Source organism: Bombyx mori, chromosome 27, assembly GCF_030269925.1.
Source record: "Bombyx mori chromosome 27, ASM3026992v2".
Lineage (NCBI taxonomy): Eukaryota > Metazoa > Arthropoda > Insecta > Lepidoptera > Bombycidae > Bombyx > Bombyx mori.
Genome location: NC_085133.1, coordinates 7,545,321 through 7,572,088, shown reverse-complemented (window position 1 = coordinate 7,572,088; position 26,768 = coordinate 7,545,321). Strand labels below are relative to the sequence as shown.

General features: G+C 43.1%; 1 protein-coding gene and 1 long non-coding RNA gene across 2 annotated transcripts in view; one reads left to right on the top strand and one right to left on the bottom strand.

Moving 5' to 3' along the window:
- LOC134201545 (uncharacterized) overlaps positions 1 to 26,768 on the top strand; it is a 358,050-nt gene that overhangs the window by 37,307 nt on the left and 293,975 nt on the right. The window lies entirely within an intron of this gene.
- Positions 1,562 to 26,601, bottom strand: LOC101746835 (facilitated trehalose transporter Tret1). The gene is made up of 3 exons (XM_004923463.5): positions 26,473 to 26,601; positions 20,300 to 20,435; positions 1,562 to 3,466 (listed from the first exon to the last, which is right to left on the bottom strand). The coding sequence occupies exons 1-3, from the start codon at positions 26,506 to 26,508 to the stop codon at positions 2,190 to 2,192; spliced, it is 1,449 nt and encodes a 482-aa protein (XP_004923520.2). The 5' UTR covers positions 26,509 to 26,601; the 3' UTR covers positions 1,562 to 2,189.

Below are 26,768 nucleotides of genomic sequence, written 5' to 3'. Positions count from 1 at the left end.
GGGGCGGTAAAAGAAATAAGTTTGATAATCACTGGTGTTGAGCGACCGGTGTTCGAATCTCAGGTGGGTCCCAATTTTTCTAATGGAATACGTACTCAACAAATGTTCACGATTGACTTCCACGGTGAAGAAATAACATCGTGTAATAAAAATGAAACCCGCTAAATTATAATTTGCGTAATTACTGGTGGTAGGACCTCTTGTGAGTCCGCGCGGGTGGGTACCACCTGCCTATTTCTGCCGTAAAGCAGTAATGCGTTTCAGTTTGAAGGGTGGGGCAGCCGTTGTAACTATACTTGAAACCTTAGAACTTTTATCTCAAGGTGGCTGGCGCATTTACGTTATGGATGTCTATGGGCTCCAGTAACCACTTAACACCAGGTGGGCTTTGAGCTCGTTCACCCATCTAAGCAATAAAAATAATAATAAAAAATGGGGTCTAAATCTTAATTTTATAGTATTGTTCGAAAAAAGGAATGTCAGAGCGCCGGGAATAGTCGTGGAAGAGATTTCATTCTAGAGTCAGGTGATGCGTGTCTCACTCATCCACTAAACAGAAAGTGCAGAGAGAAGCAGGATAATGATACCAAATATCTGTTCGGTCTCATACGCCTTAACACAGATGATGGCAAAAACTTTGTGGATTCCTTTTTATTACACGCACTTTATTCCTTCATCATGGATTACATTGACAACTTAGATGCTTCATTAATTTACCACCTAGTCATAACACTCAATAAGAATACGCTGGATATTTTACCTATGTGGCCATGTGTGGATTCTTCGAGGTTTTTTTTCGACCTGGTATCAAACAATTAAAAGGATACGTTTTCGAAAGACAGAACATCAGTCCACTGATAGTCCAAATATTGTACTATGAATATTGAATTAAAGTATTGAAGTACTTCGGCGGATATTTTCAGATATTATCAATTAGTTTTTTATATAAATAAACTCCACAAACACGATTTTTTAAGACGTTCTGCAATATTGAATAAGTTATGTAGAACATCATTATCCTGCCCTTCTCCCAGTCACCTGGGGTCGGCGCAACATGTTTTCTCCTTCCATAATAATAATATTGAATAAGTTATGTAGAACATAATCTAAATATACTTAAAGTTTTCAGTCACTTTATTTTTAATTTACAATATGTTTTTTAAAATATATATTTTTACTTAAATGATGTAAATGCATAAAATTAATGTACCATATAGTTACAATAAGTCGCTGGGTGTCCTTTTTAAATTGTAAACAAACTCGACTCGAGCCATACGAGTATAAATAAAGTCAAACGGCGAAATCATCTCCCCTCCTTCTGCTGAGACCCACAGACACAGCCCACTGAGTTTCTCGCCGGATCTTCTCAGTGGGTCGCGTTTCCGATCCGGTGGTAGATTCTGCGAAGCACTGCTCTTGCTAGGGCCAGTGTTAGCATCACTCTGGTTTGAGCCCCGAGATCTCACCTACATGCTAGGGCGAAGCTGAAATAGCCTCTCAGGGCTATCAGCATAGATAGGAAATAAAACTGCTAAGACATTCGTGAATAAAACTCTTCGAATACATGCAATAATACTTTAATCTGCCTGTCTTATTACGACCCACGATTTGTTTATAACTAGCATTTTAATCATCGCAGACTCGACATTTAAATAGTGCTTGCTGTTTACAACAAGACGAATCTAAAACACCTCGCAACTACATATATTCGTCTATTTATTAACAGAAAAAACAGTTAATTACCATTTTCTCCTTTACATGACGATTATTGTCTTTTTCATGTTACTTTTTCATTAGTAGCATAGATATTCTTTAATATTCAAATAAATACAGGTTTTTGGAAATAGCAATTTCATTTTCTTCAAAAAAGAAAATAGACGGTTAAATACCATTTTGTACTCTGTTGGTGAACGCTTTTTTTTTTGTTTAAATAATAATTGTTTTTTTTTTCAAAATGTCGAGGACAAACAGTTTGAAAACGTAACACGTTAACTAAATGTGAACATTAAGGTTACACAGATTATGTTCGAATTTCCACCATTCGGTGAGCGCCTGTACAAATCGATTTATATAAAATTTTAAATCGAAGGAACTACAGCGTGCCAAAGATATCGGCCTTTATATCCATTCATACGTATATATGCGTATGATTGCTGGGGCAGTCTTCAAACCCCTTCTAAATCTATACACTATTTGCTGTCCATCAATGGCCGTAGAACCTTCAATTCAACGTTTTGCGGCTTATTCTTGAATCCCTCTTCGATTTCTTGAAGAGTTTTATCTTTGGTTTCCGGCAGAAACGCCCACAATACAATCAAACAATACACTAGAACACATCCGTACAGAAAAAAAGTACCGTACAAACCAACATTATCGAATAGATATGGAAAAGTTTTTAAAGTAACAAAGAACAGAACAGACAGAGATGTGCTGCTCAAACCGGCGGATATACTCCGGTATTTCAATGAAAAAAGCTCCCCGATTATGATGAAAGTTAATGGCAGAGCACCTAACGATATAGAGAACATCAAAATATGTAACAACAAGAAACCGAGTAATGAATTCTCGAATAAATTACACGTTTTCGCGAGATCGTATCCTGCCACGGCAAATAAAGAAGCGATGTTCATTATAGTGGTCAAAATTAAAGTGGTTCGCCTTTTAACTTTTTTAATTAGAACCACAGCTACAGCGTTCGTGATTAGTCTTTGGACCGCCAATGTGATGACCGCTATAGGCATGTTGATTTCCGATCCGGCTATTTCTTTGGTAATGAGAATTACGTAAGATGTCAGAATGTTTACACCTGAAAAGGTGCCCAAGGTATACACGTGGACGGCAATCAGGATTGGCTTATAAAAGCTTTCCTCTTTCATTGTTCGATGAAAATCTATTATAGTTCTCTTTATGTTTAATACAAAACTATTACTTTTAGCGTTAGTTTCACGCAATGTTACAACACTAGCTTCAATTATTCTCTCTATTTCTTCGTCTTCGTTGTTTCCCCTCAGCCATCGAAACACGTTCCTGGCTTCATTATACCTCCCTTTAACGGCCAGCCAACTTGGAGATTCGGGAGCGAACAAAATCAACACCAAATTAAAGGCTGTTATTGCAGTGCAAATTGTTGCCGTCTCTCTCCAGCTCAGAAACGATGCTGCGGTGTGCACTAACAGCGTTCCAATCGATAGCACTAGAGAAAGGGTGGTCAAAAACGCCCCACGGTTTTTGGGACTGGTACACTCGCCTATGACGATAGGACTGAGAGAATTGACCATGCCTAACGAGACCCCTTGGAAGAACCTCACTATGAGGATTGTGGTAAGATTGTTGGCGATAATTATACAGCTCCAGCACACAGTCATGATAGTGATGCTGATTATATTGGCGCGCTTCCTTCCCAAATTTCCCATTATGGTCGGAATTATCATGTTCCCCACAAGAAGACCGAGGCTGGGCAGGGCAGCTGAAATACAATTATATTATTAAATCATTAATAAATCAGTTTTGTGTTAGTAGAGAACATTGTTTTGTATATTTCTTTGATTAACGGGCACTACGGCATGATTTGTTTTCGCATACGACGATTGCGACCTAATCCTAAAAGGAAAATAAATAAACAGACATCATCATCATTCTCCTGCCCTTCTCCCAGTCACCTGGGGTCGACGCAACATGTTTTCTCCTTTCATACCCCTCTATCATGTACCATTTCTTCGCTCCTCCCCTCTTATATATCGTCTTTCACGCATTGCTTTTGCGCGTATGGTGGGCGCGTTTTAGAATACTCCCAACTCAAACTTAGCTCATGGGTGTCGTAGAAGGCGATTAAGAGCTAAAGCCTGACCACAGCCAATACAACCTAGGCCCAAGGTCAACAAAAGTATGTCCAAGGAATGGTTGACGCCAAGCCGGTGGCCGATCATAAAAAAAAATGCCAAAACTTAGAGCAATATGAGAATGAAGTAAACTAACATTTACTAAAACTAACATAATAAGCCTGTTATAGACCCACGGTCAACCACAAACCTTCGTGATTCTACTGCGAAGCTGTGGCGCATTGCGTCCAGGTTATGCTGCCTAGTGTTTGGTTAATTACATTTAGACTTTTAGCCCGTGTCACAGGGTCATCAATGGTATTCCCATTGTGATACCAATGGCTTTCGGTAGAAGTTTAAAATGTATTGCCACAACACAAGGTACTATTAGTTCGTTCGGTGTGAAATAAAACGTAGAAGTATAGAAATCATTTCTACAGAGAAATAGAGGGTAGTTAGTACCATAGATAATACACATAAATTAGTTATAGATAAGCAACTCAAGCACTCAACAAAAATGTTTATGGGCGTCGGCCACTAGATGACTTCGCTTCGATTAGTTTCTCATTGCACCTGTAGATGGCAGTAACAAATTACCTATCCAATATTTTATTATTAAAGAAGGATTTTGTAAATTTTCAGCAACAACTTTATCGGGCGTGGCCACGAAAACTGTAAAGTACTCGAAAATTCAGAAATAATAGACGCAAGGCTAAACTGTAAAAAGTAGTTTTAATTAGGAATTGCATATATGTATTAGCTAAAGAAAATCGAACAGCGTTTGCAATTCGTAATATTATACAGCGTCACAATGGCGACATCATACAAGGTCGTCACAACATAATCTTGTAGGCGCCTGCCATGAATACAAATCTCCAGGTCCTTAAGTGTTAAGTGTAAACTAAACGGTATGTTACGTAGTTGTGTAACATAGTCTTCGAACCGAAATGATCATTATTAAGAAATTAAAATAGCCTAAAAGCTTAGAAAAGTCGTTTTAATATCAAAATGAACTAAAAATTTGTGTGATCTGTAATGGACCCTTATAATCCTAGAAAAAATATTAATAGGTCGAAACAATAAAATATTAAAAATAATAAAATTATTTTTGACACGTTTTAAATGTTTTAAATTTAATTTAACGTCTTGGAGTCCGTGAAAATTAAGTTCAATGATTTTGTTACATAGATACTATCTATAGGTCGACCTAATAAAAGCAGGTCTTCTAAAACAGCTATTTCACGGTCCATTGACGTCCACTGCTGGACATAGGCTCCCTCGCCAAAGACCGATTCTGCACTAGCAGAATCGGTCTTTGGCGTCCGTTGGATGGAGATAGTTCTCCATCCTCGAGATTCGATTCCCGAGACATTTAACAGATCATTAGTCCACCTTGTGGGAGGCCTACCCACCCCACGTCTTCCGATAGGCGGTTGACACTCGAGAACTATTCAGCCCCAGCGACCATCGGCTTTACGAGCAATGTGCCCTGCGCCCACTGCCGTTTTTACCTCGCAATCCTTCAGACCAGAGCTGAGCAATCTCTTTAATCAATGGGCCAATTTAAATTTTAATGGTTTTTGGCGGGTCACACATAGATTAACTCTTATAAGTAATTTACGAAAGTTTATTTCTTTATTAAAAACAAACAAGAAATGAACAGCAAAACGAATTGATGGGAGAAAGTCGATAAAATAAATTCAATTTTAAAAATGCTTGGCGGGCCGCGTGTTGCTCATCCTTACTTTAGACTTTAACGATTCGCGTCCGATAATCTCGCTCTAGCGATCGACTTTTTTGAGTCGATCAACTTTGAGCGTGTTAAGGCCTTGGGTGACGCCATTCGCGCCGCCTCCACTGCACAACACTTCATCGCCGTTGTGCAGGAATACGCTGACGTATACGCGTCGTTAAATACGTACGTCCTCCCCTCACTCCGCCGGTAATCAATGGCGTACATTAGTAGAATAAAGCCCTTATCCGTAACGATAGTATTTTTAAACGCTTACGGTCTCGCAAATCAACGTGATCAGGTTTGTGATTTTTTGCGTGACCATCAAATTGACATTTTCTTAGTGCAGGAGACCCTACTCAAGCCCGCGCATCGCGACCCTAAAATCGCGAACTATAACATGGTTAGGAACGACAGGCTCACTGCTCGTGGTGGTGGTACCGTCATTTACTATAGAAGAGCCCTGCATTGCGTCCCGCTCGATCCTCCCGCGCTCGCTAACATCGAAGCATCAGTGTGCCGAATCTCACTGACGGGTCACGCGCCGATCGTTATCGCGTCCGTTTATCTTCCTCCGGATAAGATCGTTCTAAGCAGTGATATCGAGGCGCTACTCGGCATGGGAAGCTCTGTCATTCTAGCGGGTGACCTAAATTGTAAACACATCAGGTGGAACTCACACACCACAACCCCTAATGGCAGGCGGCTCGACGCGTTAGTCGATGATCTCGCCTTCGATATCATCGCTCCGCTAACCCCGACTCACTACCCGCTAAATATCGCGCATCGCCCGGATATACTCGACATAGCGTTATTAAAAAACGTAACTCTGCGCTTACACTCGATCGAAGTAGTTTCAGAGTTAGATTCAGACCACCGTCCCGTCATTATGAAGCTCGGTCGCGCTCCCGATTCCGTTCCCGTCACGAGGACTGTGGTGGATTGGCACACGCTGGGCATTAGCCTGGCTGAATCTGATCCACCATCGCTCCCGTTTAGCCCGGACTCTACCCCGTCTCCTCAGGATACCGCTGAAGCCATAGACATCGTAACGTCACACATCGCCTCGACATTAGATAGGTCATCGAAGCAAGTTGTGGCGGAGGACTTCCTTCACCGCTTCAAATTGCCCGACGATATTAGGGAACTCCTTAGAGCTAAGAACGCCTCGATCCGCGCCTACGATAGGTATCCTACAGTGGAAAATCGTACTCGAATGCGTGCCCTACAACGCGACGTAAAGTCTCGCATCGCCGAAGTCCGAGATGCCAGATGGTCTGATTTCTTAGAAGGACTCGCGCCCTCTCAAATGTCTTACTACCGCTTAGCTCGTACTCTCAAATCGGATACGGTAGTAGCTATGCCCCCCCTCGTAGGCCCCTCAGGCCGACTCGCGGCGTTCGATGATGACAAAAAAGCAGAGCTGCTGACCGATACATTGCAAACCCAGTGCACGCCCAGCACTCAATCCGTGGACCCTGTTCATGTAGAATTAGTAGACTGTGGGGTAGAACACAGAGCCTCCTTGCCACCCTTGGATACGTTACCATCCGTCACCCCAATGGAAGTTAAAGACTTGATCAAAGACCTACGTCCTCGCAAAGCTCCCGGTTCCGACGGTATATCTAACCGCGTTATTAAACTTCTACCCATCCAACTCATCGTGATGCTGGCATCTATCTTCAATGCCGCTATGGCTAACTGTATTTTTCCCGCGGTGTAGAAAGAAGCGAACGTTATCGGCATACACAAACCCGGTAAACCAAAAAATAATCCGACGAGTTACCGCCCGATTAGCCTCCTCATGTCTCTGGGCAAACTTTATGAGCGTCTGCTCTACAAACGCCTCAGAGACTTCGTCTCATCAAAGGGCATTCTCATCGATGAACAATTCGGATTCCGTGCAAATCACTCATGCGTACAACAGGTGCACCGCCTCACGGAGCACATTCTCGTGGGACTTAACCGACCAAAACCGATCTACACGGGAGCCCTCTTCTTCGACGTCGCAAAAGCGTTCGACAAAGTCTGGCACAACGGTTTGATTTTCAAACTTTTCAACATGGGCGTACCGGACAGTCTCGTGCTCATCATACGGGACTTCTTGTCTAACCGCTCTTTTCGATATCGAGTAGAGGGAACCCGCTCCTCCCCGCGACCACTCACGGCTGGAGTCCCGCAAGGCTCCGTTCTTTCTCCGCTCCTATTTAGTTTATTTGTCAATGATATTCCCCGGTCGCCGCCGACCCAGCTAGCCTTATTCGCTGACGACACAACCGTTTACTACTCAAGTAGAAACAAGTCCCTAATCGCGAGTAAGCTCCAGAGTGCAGCGTTAACCCTCGGACAGTGGTTCCGAAAATGGCGCGTAGACATCAACCCAGCGAAAAGCACAGCAGTGTTATTTCAAAGGGGAAACTCTCCGCTTATTTCCTTAGCATTAGGAGGAGAAATATCACACCCCCGATCACCCTCTTCGGCCAACCTATACCCTGGACCAGGAAGGTCAAGTACCTGGGAGTCACCCTGGATGCATCCATGACATTCCGCCCGCATATAAAAACAGTCCGTGACCGTGCCGCATTTATTCTCGGTAGACTCTATCCCATGATCTGTAAGCGGAGTAAAATGTCCCTTCGGAACAAGGTGACACTTTACAAAACTTGCATAAGGCCCGTCATGACTTACGCGAGTGTGGTGTTCGCTCACGCGGCCCGCACGCACATAGACACCCTCCAATCCCTACAATCCCGCTTTTGCAGGTTAGCCGTCGGGGCTCCGTGGTTCGTGAGGAACGTCGACCTACACGACGACCTGGGCCTCGAATCGATCCGCAAACATATGAAGTCAGTGTCGGAACGTTACTTCGATAAGGCTATGCGTCATGATAATCGCCTTATCGTAGCCGCCGCTGACTACTCCCCGAATCCTGATCATGCAGGAGTCAGTCACCGTCGACGCCCTAGACACGTCCTTACGGATCCATCAGATCCAATAACCTTTGCATTAGACGCCTTCAGCTCTAACACTAGGAGCAGGCTTAGGGACCCCGGTAACCGTACTCGTCGAACTCGACAAAGAGTTCGCCGTGCAACCTAACCCATGCATCAGCCTGCTGAGCTTCTCGCCGGATCTTCTCAGTGGGTCGCGATTCCGATCCGGTAGTAGATTCATTCGCGAAGCAATTGCTCTTGAGTTGTTAGGTCTCCTTCGGAGACGCTCGGGCAGTTGTTAGCAAATCCCACCCCTCTTGGCTGAGCCTTTGCTCGCCCACCTGTCCTGGTGAAACTGGAAAGGCCTTCGGGCCACCAGTAAACTTTCAATCATAAAAAAAAAAAAAAAAAAAAAAAAAACTGCTTTACGGCAGGAATAGGCAGGGTGGTGATACCAATACGGCTTCAGAGAGGGCCGCTCGACTATCGACGCAATTCTGCGCGTGCGGGCCCTCTCCGATGAAGCCGTATCCCGGGGCGGGGTGGCGATGGCGTTATCCTTAGATGTAAGGAACGCCTTCAACACCCTGCCCTGGTCGGTGATCGCGGGGGCGCTGGAGTATCACGGCGTCCCCGCATACCTCCGCCGACTGATCGGCTCCTACCTCGAGGGCAGGTCGATCCAGTGCATCGGACACGGTGGGGCGATGTACCGCTTCCCCGTCGAGCGCGGTGTTCCGCAGGGGTCCGTCCTGGGCCCCCTGCTGTGGAACATCGGCTACGACTGGGTCCTGCGGGGCGTCATTCGGGGACCCCTCCCCGGGCTGAGCGTAATTTGTTACGCTGACGACACGTTGGTCGTAGCTCCGGGGAGGGACTACCGGGAGTCTGCCCGTCTGGCGTGCGCAGGCGTGGCACACGTCGTCACCAGGATCCGACGGTTGGGGCTCGAGGTGGCGCTCGACAAAACCCAGGCCCTGCTCTTTCACGGGCCGGGACGAGCGCCGCCTGTGGGTGCCCACCTCGTGATCGGAGGCGTCCGCGTCGGGGTCGGGGTGACCGGTCTTCGGTACCTCGGCCTCGAACTGGACGGTCGGTGGAACTTCCGCGCTCACTTTGAGAAGTTGGGCCCTCGGCTGATGGCAACGGCCGGCTCTTTGAGCCGGCTCCTTCCAAACGTCGGGGGTCCCGATCAGGTGGCGCGCCGCCTCTACATGGGGGTGGTGCGGTCGATGGCACTATACGGCGCGCCCGTATGGTGCCACGCCCTGACCCGCCAGAACGTCGCCGCGCTGCGACGTCCGCAGCGCGCGATCGCGGTCAGGGCGATCCGAGGATACCGCACCGTCTCCTTCGAGGCGGCGTGCTTGCTCGCCGGGGCGCCACCCTGGGACCTGGAGGCGGAGGCGCTCGCTGCCGATTACCGGTGGCGTAGCGACCTCCGCTCTAGGGGGGAAGGGCGCCCCGGCGAAGGAGTAGTTCGAGCGCGGAGGCTCCAATCTCGGCGGTCCGTGCTGGAGGCGTGGTCTCGCCGCTTGGCGGACCCGTCGGCCGGCCTCCGTACCGTCGAGGCGGTCCGTCCGGTCCTCGCGGACTGGGTGGGCCGCGACCGCGGATGCCTCACCTTCCGGCTGACGCAAATGTTGACCGGCCATGGTTGTTTTGGCCGGTACTTGCACAAGATAGCCGGAAGGGAACCGACGGCGCAGTGCCATCACTGCGCGGACCGCGACGAGGATGACACAGCGGAACACACGCTGGCGCGTTGCTCTGGATTCGACGAGCAACGCGCCGCCCTCGTCGCGGTCATTGGAGAGGACCTCTCGCTGCCGCGCGTCGTGGCTACGATGCTCGGCAGCGATGCGTCCTGGAAGGCGATGCTCGACTTCTGCGAGTCCACCATCTCGCAGAAGGAGGCGGCGGAGCGAGAGAGGGAGAGCTCTTCCCTTTCCGCACCGATCCGTCGCCGTCGAGCCGGGGGCCGGAGGCGGGAATACGCCCGTACGTCCCGGCCCCTGTAGGTGGCGGTCTCCCCCCGGTGAAGGTCAAGGGGCGACCTGAGGGGGTGAGGCCGCGCGGCGCGCTACCAGCACTCTAGCGCGCTGCCGTGGAGTGAATAGAGCGACCGGTCGACGGTGTATCGCGTCCCGACCCGGCAGGCTGGTTCTGGTCCAGCGGGGTATTCCGGGACACCAGCGGCACCGTCTGGGCGGCCCGACGGGCTGCCGTACCGAGACGGCCGACGTTTCAGAGCCTTCGATTCGCCTCGAAGGCTCCGTCGGCTGGGCGTCCTTGGGGTGAGCCGCGCCGTCTGGTTGTAGTGTTGACCGCGGAAGCCCCCCTACCTCATCCGGGTTCTGACCTCGGAGGGGATCGGACGTCGGGTGTAAGAGTGCAGGGGAGTCGTTTAGTGGGTGGGTCCTAAAATCCTTGGGCCCGCGGTCTGCTCACAACACCATGCAGATCGTTGAGTCTCACATACCCCGCGCGCCCCTTTTGCGCGGGGACCTCGTAGGAGGTTCGGCCCTCTACCCGAAAAAAAAAAAAAAAAAAAAAAAAAAAAAGGGTGGTTATTTCAAACGTTTCGAATTTTTCAGTCTTTGCAAATGCAAAGATAGTTTTAATTAGTTGTAAGCATAGATCACGATTAAAAACACAGATAAAAATATGCATTTTGCATTGCGATTGTTAACGGTGTGTTAAATATATATATATGTCGTGGATAACGACTTTTAGTTGTCGTGGATAACGACTTTTAGTAAAAGACGGTGGTTTTGATTATTATTTTAAATGATGAGATGTTGTTTTGATAAATATCACAAAATGAAGGGTAGACTACGTAACGCCACAGTATAAAATGGCGGTACGTGGACAGAGTCGTGGCATTCCGTGTCAGACAGTCATTCCGTCCGTCTCAGTCAGTCGGTCTGTCGGTATGTGCAACGAAACTGTCGGTTTATCCTGTCATTGTGAAAGTTGTGTGTGTTGAGTTTCAATAATTGTTATTCAAAAAGTTTTATTAACTAAACTGAGTTCAATCGAATACGAGTGATGACGGAACCTACCGCTCAGCCATCCCTGACGTGTGCCGACATCAGAAGTGAGATCAGGACTCTACTCTCACTGGCGTGACGTGTTTAAACATGTTCGAAGTACAGCAAAAAAAAACATGATGCAGATCAGAATACTAGTAGTGGTACGCCACAAGAGCGTGAATGCAGCATACGTAAGTCGTGTAATAACGTCTCTGTTACCTCGATGGAAGATCTGACCACGAAGAAATCGTCACATCTTACGTTCTGGCTCATGTTGCCCAGTTTGACTGTCGACTTCATCACATGGCATTTACTAGCGGAAATACAACACGTAACAAGCTATTGCAAGAAATTAAGGCAAGTGCAAATCTCAATGACGAGTGGGTAGTTCCGACAAGAATTATTTTAAGCGGCTGACTTCTGCTAGAGTTACATGGCACTAGTGCAGTAAACCAGGACATGAGACTGTGAATTGTCGCTGAAATTTTAGAATCTACTAGATTCAATACCAATAACATTACACGTTCGATGACTTCGGGCTCCAGCAAGCAAGCAAACAAGACAGCAAGCAAGTTTCCGTGGGGAAGAAAAATTGACACATCTGAAGTCGTCGTGACCTGTAAGATAAGACGTCCGGTGCGTTCGTGTCTGGCGATGCGGCGGTGTTCGGGTTCCGCTGGCGGATGCAGGTTTTTCCGGTGAAGTGCGTGCTTGTGCGTGCTTGACAAGTGTTCGCGGTTGGCTTCCTCAGTGTGGGAGTAACATCGTGTAGGAGAGGTGGAACCCGTAAAATTGTAGTTTGCGTGGTGGCTGGTAAGATTTTTTGCGATAAGAAGTTTGCATGGTGGTAAAATGTCTTGTGAGTCTGCACAGGTAGCCGGAGGTGAGACTTCCGCGGTCGCGGCCCACCCAGTCCGCGAGAACCGGGCAGATCGCCTCGACGGTACGGAGGCCGGCCGACGGGTCCGCCAAACGACGAGACCACGCCTCCAGCACGGACTGCCGAGATTGGAGCCCCCGCGCTCCGGCTGCACTTGCGCTAGGGCGCGCCGCCTCGTAGGAGACTGTGAGGTATCCTTGAATAACTATGACTGCGATCGCGCGCTGCCGGCGTCACAGCGCGGCGACGTTCTCGTGGGTAAGGACGTGGCACCAGACGGGTGCTCCGTATAGTGCCATCGACCGCACGGGTACCATCACCCTGCCTATTTCTGCCGTGAAGCAGTGGTGTATTTCGGTTTGAAGGGTGGGACAGCGGTTGTAACTGTGCTGAGACCTTAGAACTTCTATCTCAAGGTGTGTGGTGCGTTTACGCTGTGGATGTCTGTGGGTTCTAGTAACCACTTAACACAAGGTGGGCTGTGAGCTCGTCCATACATTAAAACGAAGAGCGTAATCAAACGAAATTAGATACGAAGTTTAAAGGGCCGTTTAAAGTAGTTGAAGTATTGGATGGTGACCGTTACACATTGAAAGCTTTAAATTTAAAACGTACTTACAAATACCCACATGATAGGCTAAGAAAAATGCCAGCATGACACATACCAGTCGAGGTTGATGTAAATGATGATGATGAAGAGCAAGCTTAGATTGTGGTGAAAACTCGAGTAAGGATAGTCTATCGGCCGTATTGTGTTCGACCGTACCAGTAGCTATTACGTAGTCGTAGCCCGGTAGAAATCGGTGTCTCTTGAGGCAACTCAAGTAGTCCGTGGGTGCGCGGTGCGCGTTTGGCTCTGGCGGAGGTCGGGGTCTGTAAAGACCATCGTGTGTAGTCAGCGGGTGATGCACACGGGCGATCCACGCGGTGGATGCGCATCATGAGGGCAATTGCGATTGCTGGTCGGCTGGAGAGCCGTGGCGTTAGATATTTTTACTCGGAAGTTTTGTTTGATCTGAGTTCCTGTAAGCTATGCCTGATTGTACAGAGTAAATTTAAAGTTTGATGAACGACTGTGGTACGTGCTCTGGCTGCTGAATAGTGAACTTTGTATACCCTATTGTTTGATTTGGTTAAAATGGTATTAAAACAGTTTAAAGCTTTGATGACTTTAAATTTTCCGATAAGTCGTAAAGTGTAGTCAGGAGTGATCGAGCGGAACAAGTGTTCTCGTGGATGTTTTTGATTGTAGGTTAACCATCACACGAGGACGTGTACAATCAGGAAGGCCGTGTCGCATTCGACACGTGATTGCTGCAGCCAATACGAGATATGGGACGCAAACGCCGTCTGTCGGCGCTCGATGGGTCAACTATTCACCGGCCGAGCGGAGCAACGTGCCGGTAGCTGTGTAACATCGGGCAATTTTGGTAAATAAGAACAATCTGGTGAGTCGTATTAGTTTTATTTGGATTCGGGTGCCGAATGCTCTCTTGTCAAGAAATCTATTAGTAGTAGCTTCATAACTCATCAATTTTATACGATGGTTCTCATAAAAGGTTTCTGTTGTTTTGACTCAAAACTGTACGGAACAAATCCTATGCGATGGTTTATTGCTTACCTATTGTATGTCATGTACTACCTGATAGTTGTTTTAATCGGTTCAGTGAGATTGAGCATTCAGCGAAATAGAACACTTAAATCTAGTGTCCTTATTCGAACCCCAGACTTGCGTTATTGATGACCAAGCTCGCGGTGAGCTCATGGAATTGTTCTTGACAAGAAGTGCTAGAAGCCGTACATCTATTTTAAATTGTTCTACCATAAGAATAACAAAAGTGAGCCCCTTCGAATTCTTAATAGTTCGCGTGCCATATCCCTAAAGGTTTTTACTTAAAATGATACTGAAAGTAAGAGATTAACTTTGACGAGACCAGAACATTGGAAAGTTAGTAAAATTTGATGTTGAATTTTGTGGCTTTAACTGGTAATAGAACCTATGATTACATAAGGTTGCCTCTAAGTAGTGCTACTGACGAGACTGATCAGTCAGGTGAGAGCATCTCCATCGATTGGTACAGCGGAGACCTGGGTCTCAATGGAGACTATTGTTGTGTTGGTCTAGTAATGACTTTGACTCTATATTGTGAAATGATGTGTATTGGTTTTATCATTTGTTTTAATGATAATGTGGGTGGCAATGTCACTAGCTGCGCCGGCAGCCAGGCCAGGAGCGTTCTATACGATTTTGTTGAAACTAGTGATGTAGAAGATGTAGGATCAAATGACCACGATACAACTGACTGATTAAAGTAAGGATTTTGTTGTCCTATTTTGTGTGATTAGTAAAGAACAGTATTCGGTGTCATTTATGACTGGTAATTGAACACATCGCTCGATTTAGGTGATGTGTTCGTTTTATTGCCGGATGGAGGCATTGTGATGTGTTTTATGGTTGAAGTGGGTACTGGATGGAAGTTCCACTTGCGTGCCGGATGGAGGCATTAGTGTTTTGTGTTGAAGTTGGGTACCGGATGGAGGTCCCACTTATTTGCCGGATGGAGGCAATAAGTAGTCAAGAGCTACTTGATGGAGGTGGCACTTGAATTGGTTTATCGTCACTCGATATAGGTGGCATGAGTTACTCTCACTAGATGGAAGTAATTGTAACGATAGTTTGTGGTTGATACAGAATACTGATGAAATACTGCTCAGATTGAGTTGTTTTGTAATAACTCGGGTTTCTAATGCTTATTGAGCATTGATGAAATTTTTCAGTTGTATAGTGTATCACTAATAATTGGGTAATTAAGTTATCTACTCACACAGGTTAACATGGTCTGTTAAAGATCTTGTTGAGAGCTAACGTTATGGTTTGTAATGAAAGGAATCCCAATCCTCAATCGTGAATGTATCAGGATTGGCCGAGACGAAATCTGTTTGATATTGCAAAAGGTAGTTTTTCTTGCAGGAGCGTCACACAGGGACGTGTGACATGTCAGAATGGCCGTGTCGTGGATAACGACTTTTAGTTGTCGTGGATAACGACTTTTAGTAAAAGACGGTGGTTTTGATTATTATTTTAAATGATGAGATGTTGTTTTGATAAATATCACAAAATGAAGGGTAGACTACGTAACGCCACAGTATAAAATGGCGGTACGTGGACAGAGTCGTGGCATTCCGTGTCAGACAGTCATTCCGTCCGTCTCAGTCAGTCGGTCTGTCGGTATGTGCAACGAAACTGTCGGTTTATCCTGTCATTGTGAAAGTTGTGTGTGTTGAGTTTCAATAATTGTTATTCAAAAAGTTTTATTAACTAAACTGAGTTCAATCGAATACGAGTGATGACGGAACCTACCGCTCAGCCATCCCTGACGTGTGCCGACATATATATATATATTTTTTTTTTTTTGCTGGTAGGCAAGTTCATGAGTTCACTGGTGGTAGGACCTCTTGTGAGTCCGCGCGGGTAGGTATCACCACCCTGCCTATTCCTGCCGTAAAGCAGTTTTTTTTTTTTTTTTTTTTTTTTATGATTGAAAGTTTACTGGTGGCCCGAAGGCCTTTCCAGTTTCACCAGGACAGGTGGGCGAGCAAAGGCTCAGCCAAGAGGGGTGGGATTTGCTAACAACTGCCCGAGCGCCTCCGAAGGAGACCTAACAACTCAAGAGCAATTGTTTCGCGAATGAATCTACTACCGGATCGGAATCGCGACCCGCTGAGAAGATCCGGCGAGAAACTCAGCGGGCTGATGCATGGGTTAGGTTGCACGTCGACCTCTTTGTCGAGTTCGACGAGTACGGTTACCGGGGTCCCTAAGCCTGCCCCTAGTATTAGAGCTGAAGGCATCTAATGCAAAGGTTATTGGATCTGATGGATCCGTAAGGACGTGTCTAGGGCGTCGACGGTGACTGGCTCCTGCATGATCAGGATTCGGGGAGTAGTCAGCGGCGGCAACGATAAGGCGATTATCATGACGCATAGCCTTATCGAAGTATCGTTCCGACGCTGACTTCATGTATTTCCGAATTGATTCGAGGCCCAGGTCGTCGTGTAGGTCAACGTTCCTCATGAACCACGGAGCCCCGACAGCTAACCTGCAAAAGCGGGATTGTAGGGATTGGAGGGTGTCTATGTGTGTGCGGGCCGCGTGAGCGAACACCACACTCGCGTAAGTCATGACGGGCCTTATGCAAGTTTTGTAAAGTGTCACCTTGTTCCGAAGGGACATTTTACTCCGCTTACAGATCATGGGGTAGAGTCTACCGAGAATAAACGCGGCACGGTCACGGACTGATTTTATATGCGGGCGGAATGTCATCGATGCATCCAGGGTAACGCCCAGGTACTTGACCTTCCTGGCCCAGGGTATGGGTTGTCTAAAGAGAGTAATCGGGGGTGTGCCGTAAAGCAGTAATGCGTTTCGGTTTGAAGGGTGGGGCAGCCGCTGTAACTATACTGAGACCTTAGAACTTATATCTCAAGGTGGGGGGTGCGTTTACGTTGTAGATGTCTATGGGCTCCAGTAACCACTTAACACCAACCAGGTGCGAACACTTTCCCTTGCAACAGTGGTGTCTGCGATGAATGCGCAGAAGCAATAAATAAACTATGTATATTGTTTATCCAAATCGACTTGAAACTTATTCATACTTCTGGAAACCTACCAAAGGTTTTTATCATAGTTCCCCCGTATTTATTTATCTACCTACTGTCTGCGCGAATGGCGCGCGAATCACACCAACAAACTCAATGTATTTCGTAAAAAAATTAGAAACAATTGCAGAGTAACGTGGCCGAATTAAACTGGTTAATGTGTTTTATTGTTTGTAGAACATTTAAATTCTTAAGATTTCCTACCACACTTAACTACGTAACATTATTCGGATTCCATTGATCTACCATTGAACTGTTTTAAACTTAAACAACTATCTACATTACTAGCGACCCGCCCTCGCTTCGCTTCGGAAACATTAAACACACAAAAGTAGCCAATGTTCATCAGGGACAATGTCGGCTTCTAATGGACAAAGAATTTTTCAAATCGGTCCAGTAGTTTCGGAGCCTATTCGAAACAAACAAACAAACAAATCTTTCCTCTTTATAATATTATTATAATAATAATAATAATAAGCCTTTTATTCCATACAAATAGTAGGTTGCATACATGTTTTAAATATAAAAAAGAAAAGAGAAGAAGAAAAAAGTACTGATGTTATTACACATGTTTCACTTAATTTGCTCCCCTTCTCTCTCCTTTCCGTTTCCTTACAAAAGTATAAATCTAGACAACGTTTTAAAAAATATATAGAAGTTTGTTTGCATGGACCCCTCCTCAAGTGAAGGTGAAGGCCTCCTCTAAAGAATAACAGCTGTTTCATTATTAAGTTCTGACGTTGTAAGTTACTATGTAAAGCTGATCTTTCTTCTCTTTAGTTGAGTGAAATATTTCTTAGGTTTGTGTTCCATTTTCTTATTATTGAAGAAGTTTGAGATATCTTCCTTAGAGGGTTTTGGTCTTGATCTCCCACGGTGACCAGCCGGATTGGAAGATGGTTTTTGTTGCTTTGTTGAAATTAATTGAATGTTGCATCGTTGAGGGAGGGAGCAGTTGGTTGCTATGAATGTAAGTTATTGGTTGTATTGTCGTTGGTTTGGTTATGTGGTGTGTTGACGTTATTGCTTACTAAAATAGCTTAGAATACTAGGTTTTAGAACTCCTTCTGAGACACTGTTTGATCTAGGTATAGATGGGCTTGCTTGTTTTATTTTGCTTTTCTTAGTGGGTCTTGTACTTTTACGAACTAGTGCTTGAGAATTGGGATCTGACTCTGGTGAAGTCATCAGTGTTCTTTTGTTGTTTGATTTTAATAAAACAAGTTTATCGTATTTTATCGTGACTTTATTTCCTTTCTCGCGCTCTCTATTTGCTTCTTCCTGTAGCTCTTTCCTTTTTTCTAATATGTATTTAGGGTAATCTTCGTTCAAGTAGTATTGGGTATCTATTAATAATCTTCTTTGCTTGAGAATGCTGACCTTTGAACCAAGGGTAGAAAAGGTTAAAATTATTGGTCGCGGTTTATCACATTTTTTTCCCACTCTCCTTATTTCTTGAATATCTCTACAATCCAATTTTAAGGACAATTTTTCACTTATGAATTGCAACATATTGTTCTCCAAATTATGATAGGATGTCTCACTCTCTTCGATACCGAAGAAAATTATGTTTCTTTGTCTTGCTTGTCTTTCCATAAATTGAATCCTTTTTTCTTGTTGTTCAACATTTTCTTTCAAGGTTTGATGTTTTTCTTCTAATATGGTAAATTTCTCTTCTAATTTGTTGGTTATGTTGAGTGTTACTTGTTCTGTCACCTTTTCGCCATTTTTCTGAATTTCTATTTTTTGAGCGTTCAGTTCTTTTTGAATATTTTGTAAGGCTTTCATAATTTCCTCCATAGTGTCTGTTTGTTTTGTTTTGGTACTTGTTGCGTCCTCTAGTAGAACTAGATATTATTTTTTGTGCGTAAATCGAACGTAATTTGCCTTTTTCCTAATAGATGGCGCTGTTTCACAGTTTATTTTCTATGACAGGCGAAATTGCAGACTCATTCAGGAAAGAAGTTATGTTTTTCCAAAAAAGGAATAACTTACGCGATTTTCATTTATTTGCACTCCGGAACTTTCATAGATTAACACTAATATAGTTTAAGTTCCTGGATTCGCGAGAAAAAACTTGAAAAGTTCTTAGATTGTCGTTTGTTAAAACTTCATTTTTTTTAAAGTATTTTGTGTATTATTCGTTAACTTGGGGCCTTGTCTTCACTATATAGTCATATTCACTAGTTTATTTGTCACTTGTACGATTTTTTATCACGAAATTCACTTTAAATTATATTTTTAAATAACTTTTTTACGGTCTATGTTGTTACCGCGTCTCAGTACCGCCTACCCTCCTAGTAGGTAAATCCTATATTATTAGTATAGATAAATCCCTAGTATTTAGCGAGTTATTACCACGATTCTATCATCGTAACCCCAGTTTTTAATCTACCCTCAACTATAATAGAAGGACCTCTTTACATGTGAAGCTAATGGTAATAATTAGTTAAACAATGGCGTCTCAAAGACATATCATTTTTCCCTCTGTAGGTTTATCAATGGCAATGTAGCTACTATTACTTTATGCAGATTAATTGTAAGGCAATACTGAAGTTTGTTAATGCATATCTTCCTTGACGTTTCACAGGTACTGACGACCTCATAATGAAGGTTAACTACAATTTAACTGCATTCTCAAAGATCTCGAACGTGCTATCTATTTTGATGTACTCGCCATTTAGTTTTTTCAATTTTGCTCTTCAACGTATTGATATATTCAATGAATAGTGCTAGCATTTAATGTGATTTAAAAAAATGGAAATCGTCGTAAGAAAAAACTTGTGATCGATAAGTCTCAATAGTGATGTGTAAAGATAGTCCTAACCATCAAACCGTCTGTCTCATTTAGAGTAATCAAGTAAATCTCTTTATGTTTTTTTTTTATTGCTTAGATGGATGGACGAGCTCACAGCCCACCTGGTGTTAAGTGGTTACTGGAGCCTATAGATATCCACAATGTAAATGCGCCACCCACCTTGAAATATAAGTTCTAAGGTCTCAAGTATAGTTACAACGGCTGCCCCCACCCTTCAAACAGAAACGCATTACTGCTTCACGACAGAAATAGGCAGGGTGGTGGTGCCCACCTGCGCGGACTCACAAGAGGTCCTACCACCAGTAATTAGGCAAATTATAATGTTGCGGGTTTGATTTTTATTACACGATGTTATTCCTTCACCATCGTGAACATTTATTGAGTACGTATTTCATTACAGTTTTTTTTTAATTTACGTGTTTACCTATCCATGACGCGCCGCCTTGATCAATGGTCACCGACGAAGCAGGGTCTTGCAGCTGAGGAAGTAACAGTCCAGTGAATCCGAAGACCATCCCGTACTGCGATAGGTTTATTGATACGCCGATCACGACAAAACACTGAAATTTTTTAATTAAAACTTATTTATATTGATCTTGTTTTGCAAACCTTCCCCAAAATCAAGGAGAGGTGGTAGAGCTATTCTTGTTGTTCTTGGATACGATAATAATAGAAGCCTCAACCTTAATTAGCGAAATCGGTCCAGCCTTTCTCGACTTTTAGCGAGACTAACGAACAGCAATTCATTTTTATATATATAGATAACAATAATATAACTTTTTATTTGACACCACATGTACAGAGTAAGCATATAACACAAATAATAGACAATGACATAAATTGGCGGTCTTATCACTGAAAGCAATCTCTTCCAGGCAACCTTGCAGGGAGAGGAATAAGCAAACTAGGATGGACGGTGCTACATCTCAATAATCTTACATAAAAATATATACTTAGGTAAGACTAGGTAGTCAGGTCATAAATTCTGTCACATGTTTAATGTAAAATAATTGAAACAAGTTTATTCATTATGTAACCATTCATATACCAAAATGAACTTAACAAAACATAGATTCTTATGACACTAAAGTTTATTCAAAACGACCTCCGTGATTTTGAATACAGGCCTTCAATCTGCGCGGCCAGTCGTCTATCGCAGCACGAACGAGGTCCATGTCAATATCGGCGGCTGCCTTAATCAAGGATGTCTTGAGTGACTCCAAATTGGGATGAGGCTTTGAGCACGCCTTTTCCTCCAAGTGTTGTCATATCTTGTAATCTAACGGATTCAAATCTGGACTGGAGGAGGGCCAGTCTTCGTGCCGGATGAAGTCGATTTCACGCGCCGCCAGCCAGTCTTATGTGCCCTTCGCTCTATGAGCTGGCGCCGAATATTGTTGGAATACCCAGTGCCTGTTATTGAACATGGTATGAGAAACAGGTTCCACAAGGTTCGTCAGGACTGTATTTTGATACACAACTGCATTCGTTTTTACACCTTTCTCACAAAAATGTACCTCTGTTAAGCCCCAATAAGAAACCAACCAACCATACCATGAGCGAGGATGGAAAATGACCTCGTTGGACACGCGGAATACGGTTGCTCGCTTCTTCACTACTGTGTGCGTACACCTTATCATTTTGTTTGTTATAGCTCTCTTCTACAGTAAAAATTTTTTCATCCAAAAAAAGGATTTCCCGATATTTTTTTCCCGCGTATCCCTTCAACAAAGCGCGGCATCTCTTCAGTCTCAGGTCCATTAGACGAGCATTTAAACGATGTCCTGTTTTTCTTCGATATGCCCGAAGCCCTAAGTCTTCATTTAACACCCTTTTCACCGTGGTTCTGCTTAACCCCATCTGACGGGCCAACAGTTTCTGCTTATGTTTGGGATTTCTTTGAAATCGCGCCTTCACAGCTTTTAGCACTGCTGGAGTCGTAACAGACCGAGGGCGACCACTTCTTGACCTGTCATCTACACTAGAGTCTTCATTGTATCGTTTGATGGTACGATAAACGAATCTTTTGGTTATATTCAAATTTTTCAGTATGTTAAAAATTTGAATTGGCGCGTAACCGCAACGATGCAACGCAATAACTGCAACACGCTCTTCTTTAAGCGGCCACTCCATATTTAAACATGAGTAAAATTCTAAAAGTATACATTTTTATTTTCATGAACAATTCGAAATTCGAATTCAATAAACTTTTTTGTGGCCAGCATTCTAAAAGAAAAGTTTTTACTGTGTGACAATACTTATGACCTGACTAGTTATATACACATGTGAAAAATGAATACAATATAAGATAGATCATACGATTAAATACAAATAAATACTAAAAATATGCAAGTAAATACAAAATAAGTTGCAACTTGTAGGTACAGTTATATCGTAGGAGCCATATTATTGTGCAAGGTAGTGCGGATTTTAATCTGAACTTGAAAATTTCCGTCGAGGACGATTGTTTGATGCTTAACGATACGAACATACGACCCACCTAATGGTGAGCGACTACCACTCATTGACGTCAGCCAGACCACTGAGTTTCTCGCCGGATCTTCTCAGTGGGTCGCGTTTCCGATCCGGTGGTAGATTCTGCGAAGCACTGCTCTTGCTAGGGTTCGTGTTAGCAACGTCGTCAGGTTTGAGCCCCGTGAGCTCACCTACTTGTTAGGGCGAAGCTGATATAGCCTCTCAAGGATATCAGCATAGGTAAAAAAACAAGACTTCAGCAATGCCTTCGGAGTACGCCGTCGCAGTGAACGCGCGAACCTGTGCCTTCAATGGATTAAATTCAAATAAATTCAGTTAACCCCACTTGGAGACCCGGCCCAGAGTATTTTCCGCTTCGAACAAAAGTTTTTACCATATGTCCTGAACGACACTCCGATAGAGACTCTGATGGCCGATATGCGCATCCCCCGTGCTGTAAATAGGACAGCAATGCATGCCATTGTTGAATAATTTATAACGTTTTTTGCACGCAATTAACCAAACCTATTATAATTTCTAACTAATCAATCTAAATACTGAGAAATCTGCGGTCTCAAGGTAAAATGGCGGTGGCTGTCAATCTAGAATCAGATTGCAGAATCACACAATTTTTTATTTAAAAAGAACTTTAAAAAATTACTAACCTTAAAATGTTATTATCCAGTTAACGATTTTTTAAATGATAAATCATTATATTAATTTTAAATTCGCTTCTTTCTGTTCTTTGTTTTCGTTTTATGACATAAATAACTAATTCTTATTCAATTAATTTGTTTAATAGTTTGATATTTTCATTAATTAATATATTTACTGACTGCATTTAAGTCGTCGTGGCCTAAAGGATAAGACGTCCGGTGCATTCGTATGTAGCGATGCACCGGTATTCGAATCCCGCAGGCTGGTACCAATTTTTCTAATGAAATACGTACTCAACAAATGTTCACGATTGACTTCCACGGTAAAGGAATAACATCGTGTAATAAAAACCAAACCCGCAAAATTATAATTTGCGTAATCACGGGTGGCAGGACCTCTTGTGAGTCCGCACGGGTAGGTACCACCACCCCGCCTATTTCCGCCGTGAAGCAGTAATGCGTTTCGGTTCGAAGGGTGGGGTAGCCGTTGTAACTATACTGAGACCTTAGAACTTATATCTCGAGGTGGGTGGCGCATTTACGTTGTAGATGTCTATGGGCTCCAATAACCACTTAACACCAGGTGGGCTGTGAGCTCGTCCATCCATCTAAGCAATAAAAATTTAAAAAAAAATACAAATAATTTTGAATAATATTTGCACGCCGACCTGATAGAAACACGCTGTTCTATAAAATAACTATCAACAACTTTGTAAACCGTGTTTTAGCTAATAAAGTTTGATTTCATTTGAAATATTCACTGGTGGTAAGACGTGCTTTGTGATCGACGTAGGTTATGTGTCCCAGTTGGGAGGGTCAACAGTTGTTTAATAAAATCGATGGATCTTAAAGACCCTGGTGGAATTACCGTTGCGTTGCCTATAGGTTCAGGAAGCAACTTTGTACCAGGCAAGCCATATGGCGGGCCATTGCTACTGAGCTACCTTACGGTGGGGAGGTAAATGAACTTAAACGAATTTGTTCAGGTCATTTTATTTTATCTTCTTCTTCTTTATTTCCTATTATCCTCTGTTGGGGTGTAGGGCTCGGATCAAATCCTTCCATTTACATCAGTTTTGGGCAGTCTGTTCTAGCTCCTCCCACGTCATGCCCAAGACGCCTAACTCCTGCCTCACCAAGCGACGCCAAGTTATTCTGGGCCAGACACTTTCCAAGTCAGTGCTCTCTTGGATAGGTGGGTGGGTGGCTTTCTCAATATGTGACCAATCCAATGCCACTTCCGCATAAGGATCTCCTTCTCCATTGGTCTCTTGGTGATATTGCTTTATATTTTTATTTTTTATTTTTATTGCTTAGATGGGTGGACGAGCTCACAACCCACCTGATGTTAAGCGGCTACTGGAGCCCATAGACATCTACGACGTAAATGCGCCACCCACCTTGAGATATAAGTTCTAAGGTCTCAAATATAGTTACAACGGCTGCCCCACCCTTCAAACCGAAACGCATTACTGCTTCACGGCAGAAATGGCAGGGCGGTGGTACCTACCCGCGCGGACTCACAAGAGGTCCTTCCACCAATAATTACGCAAATTATAATTTTGCGGGTTTCATTCTTATTACACGATGTTATTACTTCACCGTGGAAGTCAATCGTGAACATTTGTCGAGTACGTATTTCATTAGAAAAATTGCTACCCGCCTGAGATTCGAACACCGGTGCATCGCTCAACACGAATCCACCGAACGTCTTATCCCTTAGGCCACGACGACTCACAAAAAAACTCTTGTTCGAGCGGTCGTGTTCGTCATTCAGTATCATTGCTGTGGGCAGATGGTATGCGCCTCACAAGCAATCGCCATTTCTCCCGGTATATTGTGAGCCTGGTACACGCATGTAAACAACCGCCAACTGTCGACCTGACTTTTTTTTATAATAAATAATAATAAATAAATATTTAATAACAATCACGCCACGTTAACTGGTCCCGTGCTAAGTTCGTAAAGAACTTGTGTTACGAGTACCAGATAACGGAAATAAAAATGTAAGATTTTTATTATACACATACATAATAATATATTTCATATACATCCATAACCCTGGAAAAGACATTTATATTTATCATACAAATATCTTCCCTTGGCGGGATTCGAACCCGCGACCCCCTTGTGTAGTGACCATGTCACTTACCACTACACCAGACGACCGTTCAACTTGGTCCGTCCATCACATGGGCAACCTTCCACGAGGTCTAGGGCCTTCTACTTTGCCCTGAACGACAAGGTACTCTGTGGAGTAATTTCCTTATTTTATTTCAATATATACAGTGTCATTATTATCTTGTCATTTCATACACAAGAATAAGGACATTCGAATTCGGAAGGCCACATTCCTGTCTTCATCAAGGATTAAGTATTTAGTGACAGACTAACAGCGTTATTTGTTTTTTTCGACAACATTGTATTTTGAAATACTATAAAAACCAATCTATAATAATTATAATTTATTTTATTATTTATGATAATTTAAAAAACATTATTGCATGATATGGTTCTGCCTATTTCACTCTTCGTTTCAATATTGAATTAAAATTGTTATTGTGAGCTCCTATGAGCTATTATAATTACTAAATACATTAGTCTAGTATATTGATATAATATATATTGTGACAATGCTTATAATTACTAGTTTCCGAAACCCGTCTAACACGAAAGAATAAGGTACGAAAATCGAATCCAATTTTAGCCGACACCAAAAAACGAGAAGGCTCTCAATTCGTCTGTCTGTATTTTTTATGTGCTCAGAACTTTTTTGTGGGTATAACAATTTTACAAAGACATTGCTGCTTATATCTTTTAATTAAACGGTAGTTTTTGAGTTATCCTTTAATAATATATGTTTATTTGACTTCGAATACATTAATGATGTTCTAATTTTGCGATTAAGTCGATTTTCTTTTTAGTTAAAATTTTGTACATTATATTTGCAAAATTGGTACCTGTCCCGGAATGCACTACATTATAATCGCAATGAAAACCCACCGTGCCTGTTATTACTAGACAGAATGACGTAGGTAAGCAAGGCAGACGACTGCATGTGTGATGATTTTTTTTATTTTTTCCTTTAAGATTTTTATTTTTTTTTCATACTGTGTGCAAACCAAATCTATATATCGAATAAGTATTTAATTATTTTTTTTTTGTTTATATTGATATAGGATAAACAATCTATCTATAAACGATCTAAGCGCAATCTATTTATGTTTTCGTTCTGGGTGTGATGCTTTGCGAAACACAGATATTTCAAATTAGAACTTCACATTTCTAAACTTAATAAAAGGTCCTATAGAATAATTGAATTACAAAGTTGGTACGAAATAGATTAAGGTATTAAATTGTTGTATTTACATTTAAATTATATTAATGGACATCGATCAGATTTGGTAATTCACGAAAATATTGATTTCAATATACAGATTATTAAACAAATACAGAAAATACTAACCTGTCTACAAAAAGGGCCGAATCCGTAGCACGCCATTGTATAAATTTATTAAAAAAAGTGAAATAAACTAAATTTATTTAACGTAAAAAGACACGACATTATCCATGGCTGTTTAAATGAGGACTAAGCCGCAAGTATTTTCTTAACCTTGTCTTCAAGTTATTTGTTATGCATTATTTGAATATATGAATTATATTAAATAAAATTATGAAATACGACACATTTTTTTTTCTATTCTCATTTACATTCACAAATACAATAGTAAAATAATACCTTAAAATAAATTTTTATCTAAT